Source organism: Molothrus ater, chromosome 1, assembly GCF_012460135.2.
Source record: "Molothrus ater isolate BHLD 08-10-18 breed brown headed cowbird chromosome 1, BPBGC_Mater_1.1, whole genome shotgun sequence".
Lineage (NCBI taxonomy): Eukaryota > Metazoa > Chordata > Aves > Passeriformes > Icteridae > Molothrus > Molothrus ater.
In genome coordinates, this window is record NC_050478.2 from 118,946,358 (window position 1) to 118,959,695 (window position 13,338).

The 13,338-nt window shown below is 40.0% G+C and overlaps 1 protein-coding gene across 1 annotated transcript in view; it reads right to left on the minus strand.

Annotated features, from left to right (window-relative positions):
* Positions 1 to 242: 242 nt before the first annotated feature.
* Positions 243 to 13,338, minus strand: part of CPA6 (carboxypeptidase A6) — an 80,870-nt gene continuing 67,774 nt past the window's right edge. The window contains exons 7-11 of the mRNA XM_036395663.2: positions 12,986 to 13,096; positions 12,653 to 12,743; positions 7,326 to 7,528; positions 2,253 to 2,337; positions 243 to 932 (exon numbers count right to left, since the gene is read on the minus strand). Of these exons, the coding sequence (XP_036251556.1) occupies positions 745 to 932; positions 2,253 to 2,337; positions 7,326 to 7,528; positions 12,653 to 12,743; positions 12,986 to 13,096 (678 nt within the window). The 3' untranslated portion in view covers positions 243 to 744. The remainder of the gene's footprint in view (positions 933 to 2,252; positions 2,338 to 7,325; positions 7,529 to 12,652; positions 12,744 to 12,985; positions 13,097 to 13,338) is intronic.

The window sequence follows — 13,338 nt, forward strand, 5'->3', positions numbered from 1 at the left end:
CTTCAAGTTCCAAGTCATGGCAAGTTGCTTTGACTCTCCATAAAGCAGAACATTGTCTAGCTCAATAGTATTCCATTATAATTCTTACACATCACTAGGAAAGTTACATTTTCAAAGACAATATGTTGATTTTGAGCCCACACCAATTATATCCATTTGAAAGTAGATTTCTCTGAACAGTTAAAAGAAACCTTGGTTCAAATTATTGCATAACATGAATTCAAAAAATCACAAAAGTGCATATATGTATGTATGTAGTATACACGCAGAAGGAAGCCACACTGCCACTTGCAGTGCAGCCAGCTACCACTATAAGGCATTTATTGCTGTAGATACAGGTCTGTGTTGGGTCACAGGGTACATTTACATGAATGTAAACTTTATCCCTTGGTTTGAGAGACCCCCTGGGAGGTCTTCATATTAGGGGAAGGTGTAAGGCCCGGAACTGCCTGGCAGTGGCACTTTATTTTAGAGCTGGCCTCACTGAACTTGCAGAATAAAGGTTTTATTGCAAAAATATTCTGCACCAAACTAGTAACTAAGTTAGTATATCAGCTTTATGGACTTTAGAAGAGCAGATATTGAATGATTTTTTTCCATTTGCCTCTAAGTTAATTTGGCAGAAACAATATCACATTTCCCATTAGCTTCTTGAATTCTGAAGACTTTGAATGGCAACTGAACACACTGAAAGGCATCAGCACTAGGAGTAAAATGTTTACTTCCAGCTCCTAGAAATCCATCTCAATGACATTTCTTCAGCAAGTGAAGAGTTATATTTTTAACTGCAAGCATGGTCTCTGTGCAGGTTGGTTTGATCAGCATTTCAGGAAGCAAAAACCCAAAATGGCCAGTGTCACGCAGCTCGAATGCAAATGCATATGGGATGCCATTTTTGTAAGCCCAGTCCATAGAGCTGCCAGAACTCACATCTGAAAGAGGAAATTCAGAGAAAGCATTAAAAATGTTAAATGCAGGTCATGCTGAAATCACCAGAGGCTTCTTGTGGCATTTTGTCTCTGTGACTCAGTGAGTATTCTTGCAACTCCAGCTGTTGCTTGCCCTGATCGTGAACACCCTTCAGAGAATAGCATGAACACTCAGCACAGGGTGAAATATGCTCAGCACAATATGGATTAGTCCCTTCATTTTCATAGGAAAAAATTATTATAACTGTTTTGTGTCAAGCAAAATTTAAATAAAAGTTAATATCTAGAATAAAGCCTCAAACTGTTCCGTCTCCATCTGAACACAGTCTGATGTTTTCTTTCCACAAAGATCTCCCAGCTGGACTGGAGAGTTCTGCTGCTCCTAGCTTTAAATTGGGTTTTTTAGGCAATTCATTTGCAGTGAGAAGGAGGAAAGTTGGTAAAGTAATCTGCCATCTTCTCTTTAAAATGCTTTTAAAATTATTTTCATTTGTCTTACTTTCTCACCATTTCCCCACAGCATGAGAGCATTTGCGTAGGTGATGTCTAATATTAAAAAACCTTCCTGAGGAAGTGTGCTGCTTATGTTTTTCTTGTCTCCATATGTTGATTATCCAAGACACACTTTTTTATACAGATAAATCTCTCATGTGCTGTAATCTGTGCAATTCTGGCATCAATTCCCACAGCTTTTCCTTTGACACAGTGACTGACTGCAGTGTAATGAGCACAAGATGATGACTATGCTGTGAGATGGAAGCTTGTGATAAGTGGAACTGTAGCTGAAACACAGCAATGGCAGAGGAGATGCAGGAAGTTACTTGTGAAAAGTCTTTAGCTTTTCACTTTTTTTCAATGTCTGTTATTGTTAGCCACAGCATTCAGACCTCAAGGTTTCAATAAAGAAAAAAAGTGTCTTGTTAAAACCTGTTGAACTTCTTTTTGTTTTATCTCTGTACAGAGAGCTTGCCTGACATATGCTGTTACAACTTAGTAGTGCATTTGCAGTATCTGATAAAGATATGGTTTTCAAGACCTTAGTTTTTCTTTTTAAAAAACCCCATAGTTTTATATTATATGAATATGTTATTTACTGGCTTTTGACTCTCAAGTGCATTTTAATCTCTTTTGTTACATCAGTTGAGTTAATTTTACTGCAATCAACTGACTGAATCAGTTGCAAAACTTTCTTTTGCCGTTCTCACAACCCAAAACCGGAACAAAGTTCACTTTAAATAGTGTTTGCATTCTTTGTTATAATAAGGGTTTTCTCCCTCTTACTGTAGGAAGGTCAAAGTCACAAACCTGCAGAGGGAAACTTACACAAAGTGCTGGATGCAGGGCCATATCTGTATCTTACACCATAGGCTGACTGAAGAGCATTAACAGCATTATAGGCTGCTGATTCCTGGGGAGAAGAAAAAAATCAAATACATACATTAGACTTTGAATTAAATACTGTATTGTGATTGGAACCTGAGTCAATGGATCATTGACCTCTGGCACAATGCTGTGTTCCACAAGTCTGTGGCAGCTAAGTTAAAATGATTGTAAAGGATAAATGCATTATTTATTTTTAATGACAGCAATTCCCTGAAAAACTTGGTTTTGTATTATATAAAAGAGCTCACTGCACCATGAATGATCAGACATTAAGTGTTTGTAATTATAGGTATATTTGTCAATTTAGCAACACAACAAATTTAGATGACATGTAAGACCATGAGATGAAATAATCTCTTTTTTATGCCATTTAAAAGTCGTGCATGCATTTTCTGAACATGAATTTCCCAGTTCACTAAACCTTGTCTCTGCTGAGCTTGTGAAGGAGAAATGATGTCTTGTTGACACTCACAGTGATTCAGTGAGCAGAGTGGGAACCAGGAGACAAGTTCCACCCTGAATCTCTGATCAGCAGGTAAATGTTCACTGCTGGTCCAGCTTTCTCTGGGGCCTGATGATGTAGTCTTGGAGAGCTCTTTGCACTATTTCAGAAATGTGATTTCAGTCCTGTAGAGGTAAAATCAGTGCCTACATTGCAACAGCTTGCAGCTGAAAGGCTGTTTAGGAGGTTCATGGTTCATCCCATGAAACTGCATGCAAAAGGCCTGGCCCATGGAAAATTCTGAGTCACATATGGATAGTGCATCGAAACACAGAGAAAGGAAAAGGAATATTACCCCAAAGAAAAGGATATTGGCAAATATACAGTGAAGGCTGGGAAAACACAGTCATCTCTCTGTAGAGAACAGGAAATTATTATCTTTGGAGCTAGAAACTCTGGACTTTGAACCACTGCATGAAGCTGTAATTGTTGTTTTAGTTTTATTTCCTTGAACAGGTTTGATTGGTTTACGTGAGTTTTCATGAACTCAGTCCTTACCTTGTTATTCACCAGGCACTAATTGAATACACTGGAGAAGGCTTACCCTCTAATTGCCTTCCACTGATTATGTTTCTCCTAACCTTCCACTATTTGCCCTTGTCAGGAGCTGGGATTCTGACTTAATCCTTAGTCTGACCCATGAAGGCTTTGTCTGTCCAAGTAGAGAAGACAGAGAAAACTGCTTTAAATGTCATTCCAGAAATAAAAATAAGTTCATTTTCACTTCCTGATATGCAGGTAGGGCTTTGGTGAGTTTATTTTACACAGTAACTCCTCTTAGCAAATGAAAGAGAACATTTTTATTCCCTTACAAACAATATTGTTAGGCAAAACCAGAATTTTTGGTTTTTTAGCAGAAGGCTGATGGTGCTGGAGACTCTGCCCTTTTCAGCTTGACTTCTTTCACCTCCACTGGAGAGTGTGTGGAGGCAAGGACTGCTTAACTGAGTGTTGCTGGAACTCCTGCAGGGCTGGGATGTGGTTGCCAGCCAGTGTAAGGGGTAACCCTGACTCACCCTAATACCAAAGATGAGAAGGACCTGTCCTGTGGGAGAGGATAGAAGTGCTGTCACTTGGCACTCTTCCTCCAGATGCCTTGACTTCTGAGTTGTGACACACAAGATCCATGACAGGGTTGGAGTTGCTGGACCCTGTGAAGGTGGTGGGGTGGCAGTGTGAGGTCACCATGGTGGCTGTGGCTGCACAGGGCCTGGGAAGGGAATCTCCAGCTGTGGCCAGGAGCTGTTGTCTGGTGCCTGCACTGTCCCAAGTACGAGACTCTGCTGTTCAATCAAAATCTACAAGCAGCTGTGCTTACCATCCCAGGGTCTTAGTGAGGAGCTGGGATGGCCTGACAAGAGGCCTGATGCCAAGGGAGCAGGATACAGGGCTCAGCTGGGAGAGCTGAGAAAACTGGAAATCAAAGTCCTGATAAATGCACCATGGCAAGTAGAACATAGCCACAAATGAGAAGACTCCCTGTGCATGAGTTACTCATTGTACAGCAATGAGACAACAGATAATCCTGTTGAAATCTTTCAAAGAAATAGTTTGGCAATGCCTATTTAAAATCAGCACAACAGTAATGGGTTCTGTGCAGAGGCAAAAGCTATCTGGAGGTCAGACCAGGAGCACCCCAAGTCCAAGTTCACCCTGGACATCTCTGGGCACTGTGAACTTTAAGCTCTTAGCCTTGAGGAATGCAGCTGGCTTCCACTGTTAGACCCATGTGCCCCAAAAAGGGACAGTTCTCAACTGCATCATACTGTGCAGGTTAGATCCTGAATAAATCCAGGCAACCAGTCTTTGAACACCCTCAAGGAGAAAATGCCACATAAAATTACCAGATTTTTGCAGAGATGTACACAAACTCAGTCATGCCATGTAAGTTCACTGCAAACACTAAGGCAAATGACAGTACAGGAAGAAAAAGGATGAAAATCAGGTGAAATTTAAAACTCTTGAGATGGATTTGTGTTTCTGCTGGTGGTTTTTTCAATCTAAAAGAGTACTTTCATTTTAAGCATCTTAAAAGAGCAGATTTCAGGAGAGTGCTAATAAGAGAGTTGAGCCTAAATTAGAACAGAATATGCATGTTGTGATCAGTACACAGCTCTCCAGTTTCAAAGCAGCTCTGAATAATTGAACACTTTAATTGAAATGGTAACTGACAGCTCACTAGAATGATCTGACCCAGACAGAAACAGCTTTTCTTCTGCTCAAATTAATCATAGCCCACTGTTAGCACCAAAAGCTATTTATCTGCTATGCATGTGGGGTCTTACTGTTTTCCACTGCACACCGCCCACGTAGACCAGCAATGCTTGTTCCATCAGTGTCAGGAAATAGAGATCTATCACTTTCCAGCTCATTGCAACTTCCAAGAGAACTGGAGAATCTGAAACCTCAGCCTAGGTCACCGTTTTTGGAACTTAAACATTAAAAACCATACATTTGTGAGCCACCAGGTGATGGAGCCTTTAGCTGTAGGCAAGTATTAAAATACACAGATAAATAACCAACAAGTATTCCCTTAATTTTCACTTTGATCCCTATAATGAGCTTAATAAATAACAGGAAATTACTTCAGTTTCCTATTTCAACCTCTTGTTTTTGACCAACCACAATGAAAAGAAGTATGAAGTTCAAATACTGACAAGATATTTAGAATTGGTATTTGGTTTTCATTTGTCCATGGGAATTGTTTAAAATAGTTTTTTGTTCCTTTAGGTCTGTGCTCCACTCCTTCTGATGAGAAGCCTGATCTAAGGTCTTGCAAACCTCAGGAACACCTTCTAAACATCAAAAGTTGGGATCCTTTGGTCTAAAAGCAATGGGTGGAAAGGCAGAATGTGTACGAGCTGAGGGGCAGTTATGTCCCATTTCAGAATGGAATTATCCCTTAAGCAATACGAACAACAAAATATACTGATGTGCATGAAAACTCTCAGATAAATCTTCCTTCTCATTACAAGTAATTTCCCATCTATAGCATCTGCTATTGTCTTATATTACTCTGGACATTTTAGTCAGATACCCAATAATCATATACTTGCAGAGAAGCTGCTGATTCTTCTTAACACTACATCTTTACCTTCTTCTCTGTTGTTTGTTCTTAAAAAAAATATAGTTGCACCTGCTGATCTTCAAAGGAATGAGAACCTCTGATTTTAAATTCCCAGTCTGTTTTTTTGCTAACTAAATAGTCATCAATTCACTTGGGAAATTCCTTTCTCCTTGTCATTACCCAAAAGAATGTGAAGGTAGAATAAAAAAAATAAAAATCATAAATTTACCCACTGTCATTACAGGGTTTGGTGATCAGTCCCCACAAGTCTCATATTTTTAGCTCCTCTGGCTGCTTAGTTAACTTCTAATTTGCTCTGTTTCACAGGAATGGCATCAGACAGAAGAATGTTTAATAGCTACTGAAATTAAGTGTCTCAACAGAAATAAACCTACAAAGAGAGTTTAGTTTGTGGAGTCCTGGCTGCTCAGCCTCCTGAAGGAACAGCTGAGTGAAACTTCAGTGAAGCCCCAGGGACTGACAACATCATTCATTCTGCACAGGATAAATCTAAGGTGCAGTTAAGCTCCTTTGGAGAAACTAGCTTAGACCAGCAAGTTAAAAGTCATTGCAACTTTCAAGGTCAAAATGGGAGATAAATGGAATATGTAATTTTACTGAGGGTGAAAGAAAGAGGCTTGGAACTGGTTGGTGCAATGTGGGTCTGTGAGCAGGAGCAAACAGAGAGCAAAGCTTAGCCATGTGTCCCTCAGAGAATAAGATATAAGGGGGGTTTGATGAACAGGAGGTTGGCTAAAACAGACCTCAGACTGCAAGCAGAGGGAAGCTAGCTCTGCATTTGGATGAGCATGGAATACATGAAATGTACTCATCTGTGAATCAATAGGCTTACATCAAAAGGTGTACTATTTTTAATTTATTTTTCTAATATAGAGAAGCTCCTGGTTTTAATTACCTGCTTGTCTGAAAGAATTAAAAACACTATGTCTGACCTGAATGATACATAGTGCAATTGAAGCTTTAATTTTGGTGAAATCTAAGAGATTGAACTGATAAACATAAACAATTTCAATTTTATTTTGTTCATAACATTGAAGATGATCTTTGTGCTCCTAGATTTTAAGTTCTGAGCATGAAGAGACAGAATTTCAGCTAGATGCCCAAGGACTTGGGCAATCTACGCAATTCCCATTACAGTTAATTAAATAAAATGATAATAACTATAATTAAAATTAGGGATTTAACCTACAAAGTAATTTAAAGGGACTGATGGATGAAAGGCATGATACCATTTTAATCAAATCACCACTGAGTCATGGTGAGTGAAGGTTATATAACCAGAAATGTGATTGCAAGTGGATCCAGAATAAATAGTGCTCAATATTATATATGTGCAAAGTATTGAAGAATCAAGTCTCCTCTCAAGACAAAATGTGCCAAAAATATACAGAGGAGCCCAATCTCCAAGCTTTAATGTACTCACCACACAGTTGAAGTTTGGAATGGTTGCATATTTGTAGGAGTAAGGGTACAGCAGCATCTGTGCATAGGCATGGAAGGACAAATAGGCTTTTATTTGTTTCCGGTGTTTGCGGAGAAAGTGAGCAACAGCCTTTACTTCAGGCTCAGACTCAGGGAAAGGACCACAGTAAGTGTCATCACATGGGTGCAGTGAAGCTCCTTCATCTAGAGGTTGAAAGAGAAAGTTGGTGTGAACAATCACAGAGAAATTCCAAGGGTCAGCTTCTGGCTGCTCAGCCTCTTTTGGCCCACGTGCAAAAGTGTGAAAAGCAATAAACAAATTAAATTGCTTTCTTGTGCCTGATGGGCATGAGCCTGGGGGACCTCAGTGCAGCAATCTGCTTGTTCATCTCATAGGCACCCCAAGCTCCTAATTGGCCAACCACTGGTGATTCTCCCCAGAGGATACAAGGAGAACCTGACTTCACTGCATTTTCTTCCTGGCTTTTTGCATCAGCATTGCAGTATTAAAACTACTGATGGGTCTCAGTTGGTCTATTTGAAATCAGAGAGCTATATACCTCTTTCATTAGTCACTCCCAGGACAAATCTAGCCTTTTACAGCTTTTAATGTATTACCTATGACAGTGGTGGTTACAATGGTAGGTAACTTCAACAGGGATTATCTTAAAAACATGATAATAGCTCCTGACTACTGCCTATTTTTACCCCTGCAAACCTCATGAAAAAAAAAAAAAATTAAAGCCACATGGGATGACTGCTCAGTCAGCTAAAATAGTCACCTCAGTTTGCACAGGGCCTAACTATGCTTCAAGTTTGGGGCAGGGGTTCAGTTTTGAGGATATCTTTGTGTCAACCTGCTCAGGTGGCAGCAAGCTGCACAAGAGTAGCCTGCATATAATATGCCATGAGGTACTGAAAGATGAAACTTAGGAAAGGAGATGTGGTGGTGGCTCCTTTATAATTTAGCAATTCTGGATCTAAGCCATTGTCTCATTTACAGCTTAGGGCCTGGGCCTAAAAGAACAATATTTATGCAAATCTACTCTGCTCTTTTATCCTCTGCAATTTCAAAATACCACACGTTTTACATTGACCTGCAGAATAATAATAGTTTGCTTGCAAACTTCCCTAGAGCCATCAGGGACTTACAACAACAGTGTTTTATTAGCTTTCCTTTGTATAGTAAGTACTGCCACCTCCAATTAATATGAAAAGAGCTGTGTGTGAGAAGGCATAGTGCTATCAAGTAAAACAGGCTTATGCAATCAACCTAATGCCAAAAAAAAGAAAAAAGAAAGAAATGGAAGAATTTCATGCTGCAGTTTAATTTGTAAGATGAAAATTGAGGTTACCATTCAATGGCCAAGAGGTTGGGATTTCAAAGGTATTAGTGCTTGGATTGCAGTGGATATGGAAGGGTTATAGAGAGGGCAGATGGTATTCTCCATGCAGAACAGATGGCCACCAAGTCATCCAAATCCCAAGAGCACTCTGCCTCAATTTCTTATCAGGTAATATAGCTGCAGGAGAGCTATTGAACAGTCTCCAGAGCCTTTGCCTTTTCTTCTTTTTTTTTTTTTTAATGGATACTTCATCTCCTGTTTCAGTGTTGTATAGTAAATCATGGCAATGGATAACACTGTTAATAAACAGTGGATCCCTACAAGCCAATGATAAAATGACCAATGGTAAAATATGGCTTAGTTTAGAGACTTCCAGGGAAGGAAAAAACCTCTCTTAACTGTTCAGCCTACTATGGTGAGCCATGTACCATCCCAGAGGTAGTTAATGCTTTACCTTAAGTGAAGCCTAGCTGGTGACAAAAAGAGGAGGTTTCCATGGTGGCCTTGGATAATGTAAGGGTATGCTCAATTTTCCTACAGGAAGTTCTTTAAGTAACTCAAGAATGAAAACAGAGTTGGACATTTCTAAGTTACAGTCATAAGAAACAAATGAAATTGTGTAAAATGTTACCACGCTGTCTTGTTTTTGTACCTGATAGCATACCAGGGGAGGACAAGGATCCTCTAACATCCATAATGAGACCCAATGAACAGAGGAAATGTGTGCCAAGACTGATAAAACCAGTGCTCTGGTATAGAAGAAAGACTGAGAGGATGAATGAGCAGGAGCATGGTTTTCAAACTTCCTTGCAGCCACTTCTGCCAATATGGGATATTGTCCTCAGTGAGCAGTGGAGTGCACTGGAAATTGGGATGTGCTGGAAATTTTAACTCCTACTATTGCTCTCTTGGAGATTTGGATGCAACCACTTTAACTCGATTTGCCCTATGACTTAAATTAATTTTAAGTAACTGATTATTTCCTTTAAAGTTGCTGTTATTTTGTTATCATTAAACCATTGTACTACTTACTGCATATATATGTGCATTGCAAGAAGAGCATTTCTACCCAGAGTTCGTGCTGCCAGTATTCATGTGGGTCTGTGTGCAGTTTGTGTGCACTCTTTTGAGCACAGGTTGCTGCAACATGAAATCTAGCAGTGATATGGCCCTTGGCTTGGTCCCTAGAGAGTCATAAAGCTTACATCAAAGTCCTACACTAGAAAGGAAGAGGAAAGCAGATGGGATGCTGTGTTATCAGCACTGACTAGCTCACTGCTGATCGCATTTGGTGGCTTTGCTGAGGCCAGAGACTGCCACTGCACACCTGCCTGGAAGCCCCACTGTGAAGTTCAAGCCTGTCTGAAAACTCTTAAGTGCAACTGAACTGAATGGAAAGGTTTTTACAAGCATCTGCAGTTTTAAATGTTAAACACACCATGATTACACAAGCCTCAAAGTGTGATATGATCCAGATTCTGCTCTGACTCATCTAATATCAGGTGTTAATGAGAATGCCAGGTGACTGGTTAGGGTCATCTGAGTACCAGTCAGCTCAGTTCATGAAAGACCTTTTTAGCCTCCATTAAAATAGACAATTAGACAGACTTTGGGGTCCAAAGCTGGAAGCTGAGCATGTGCTTTTTTTGGGATGAGAAGCAGACTTGAAAGAATTTTTATTTTTTAAACTTGAGGTGGGGACCAGTCTTTCATGTCAGTGCAGGGGAGAAATGCAACAAGTAGGGGATTACAGCACACAACACATGTGAGTATTGTTACAGTTTCCCTAAGCCTAGAAAAAATACTTTTTTGTATGAAAACTAAGCAAATATTTTTAGGACTGAATAAAAAATGTGTTTTGATACAGTGACTAGGGAGCAGGAAGAGGGAGGAGGAACCCAAGAAAAATTAATTGGAATTAGAAAGAAAATGCAGTCTGTATTAATTTTGCACTGATAGGTACCTAACATCTCTCAACACACTATAAGAGAACTGATCATTCCAGTTATACCAGTAGCTGTTTTCTGAACAGTAAATGGGCGTCCCCAAAAAATACCTGCAGTTGTGGCTTATGCACTTAAGTAAACAATGGTACCAGTGATGCAGGACTTGTTCATTATTGGAATGAAATACCAATATTGCCAGATGGAATGTGCCTGGGCTTGTCTGGGCCTTGCTGCTTGACCAGAGGCGGCAGCTGAGGTGGTTTCACCTCAGAGACACCTTTGGCCAGCTGGTTGTTGCAGCTGGGCACTTGGGACAAGTCCAGGAATGCAGGAGCTCAGGTTTACCTCTGGCGGAAAGGCTTTAGGCGAGGTGAAGGAAAAGAAGTCGGGTTCTGCTGGAGGGTTTAGATCCAGAGCTTTATTCCTGGCACACAGGCCTCTGAATGCAGCAACAGCTCCAACAGAAGGACAAACCCCGTGGTTGTAGTGTCTTTGAACCCCAGGGAGAGGGGGAGGGAAGGGAGAGGGGGAGGGAAGGGGTAGGTATGCCACCAACCAGGTAAGGGGGGGAAAATCTCAGGGGACAAATGACACCTGGATGGCCCAATGTCCCCAGGGCTGAGAGGCATCTTTTGAACTTCGCCAATCACAATGACACCCTTGCTGGAATGGCAAGACTGACGGACAGCAGTCAGCAGGGGGCAAGGGGAGGGGAAGGGAGAGGTTATTGGCACACCTGGGGAATGAACTGGCATGGACAGGCTATTACATCACCCTGCAACAGTTCATTTTTACGTTATTTTTGCAGCATAAAATTGCCTTAAAGATTGTGATAGCAGCCCTGGGCCTGTCTTCTGTAAAGAGGGTTTCTCAACTAACCCAGGCTTTCTGTAAATGCTTCTATCTTAGTCCTCTCCTTAGAGCAGGTAGAGTTGAAAACAATTTGAAGCAAATTTCACAGGGCCATACTGGATTGGATGTATGCATCTGTCCACACTCACTTTTACCTTTACAATTTTCAAAGCCCTACTTAAAGAACCCAGCTGTTTCAAGCCAGAGTGTATAGTGCTCACCCCTACTGCAAGTATTGTGGAAACATCTTGAGGAAGAGGGAGGGGCTGAAGGCAGGGCCCTTGCACTACACAAGCACAATTTCTTGTCTTTACAACATTGTAATATAAATAAGGAAGGTGGGCTAATGCTGGCTGAGGCAACAGCTGCACAGAGAGCTAAAGGAAGTGCCTTAAGATGGGACAGGAGGTCAGCAGGTTTATATTGCTGTATTTAAGAGTTCTTACTTCCTTACATTAGAACCTTTAGGGGCTGCTTACCCCTGTGTGAATTGCACAATCTTTAGGTAAGATTTAAGAAAATACCATTTTTTCTTGTTGAATGCATTCCAAATCTTCTGGTAGTTACTTCATTACCGCTGCGTTCTCTATGCAAAATTTTTATGAAGTACTTACAGAACTGCTGGGAGTTTAAAATTGTATCTCCATGCATTTAGAAGCACCTTCTTTCTTTATTAACTCACTGATAATAATGGCCCTAAGGACACTGAGGCCAGCAAAGTCAGTCTGACATTTCCAAAGTTAAATAATTTCAGAGAAATGGCAAATTGAATAAAATGAAGCTTGAAGTGTTTCCTGAAGCTACAGTTAAAAGGTAAGATTTACAGGTAAATCTTGAAAAGTCATGGCTCATTTTCAATGTTATGCTTCAAATTATTTATATGATTGCCAAAATACAGAATAGCTGTATGTGTGATTTAAAAAATTTTGCCACATTCTCCATGACAAGTTTTTACTAATGATAAGGTCTGTTTTCCCAAATTTGAGAACTTTTATTTTTTTAGAAGTTAGTAGGAAGATTTGAGCCTTGGCTTATGGCTTTATGGGAAAAAAACTTCAACTTCAACTATGGAAAAGAGAACACTTCACAACAGATGTGATCTAACCTACCTGGATAATTACCTCTGCTGAATAAGTAAATACAGGGTAATCTGGACTGGGGGACCAAAGTATCTCCATACTTACCACACCATTTCACTTTCCAGTTGCGATTAGCATCAACACCATGGCAGTGAAACCTCATGTTCTTTGATCTTGTTTTTCTCCAAAATCGATCCTAGCATAAGTTACAAAATATTTAAATAGCAATATTACTCTATTTTGGCAAAAATCTATTCGTACACATAACAAATTAACTCTGGTAAACATATTCAGTATTCTGTTTTAAATGGAATAATTTATTTCCAAGGCACAAAGTGATGGACCAGATTTATGCAGAGTCACCTTTGAATAATGTAATAACTATTTGATCTTTCTTGTCTGAATAATTTTTCAAATAATACTACTGCCATCACTTACATTTGTCCAGCTGAAATGATATCCATCCACATTAAATACAGGCATGATATAGAAATACAGCTGAGTTAGCATCTTTCTCATGTCAGGATCAGTCTGGTATGTCTGAAGAGCCTAAGCAGAAAAGCCAAAGAAAATAGTTTCCATAATAAAAATAATTTCCCAGTTAAGTATTGTGATGGTCTATGACAGTCAGGAATCATTTGGCAATATAGAGGTCTGCTCTCATGGCAGCACAGACATCCTTCTAGCTGTGCCCAAAAGGCTGACATCTTCCTGTAAATGTGATTCAGACAGTGTGTGAACATGTGAAAAAGGTGTTCTAAAGACCCTATTCTCTCTGCTTCTCAGTTGCT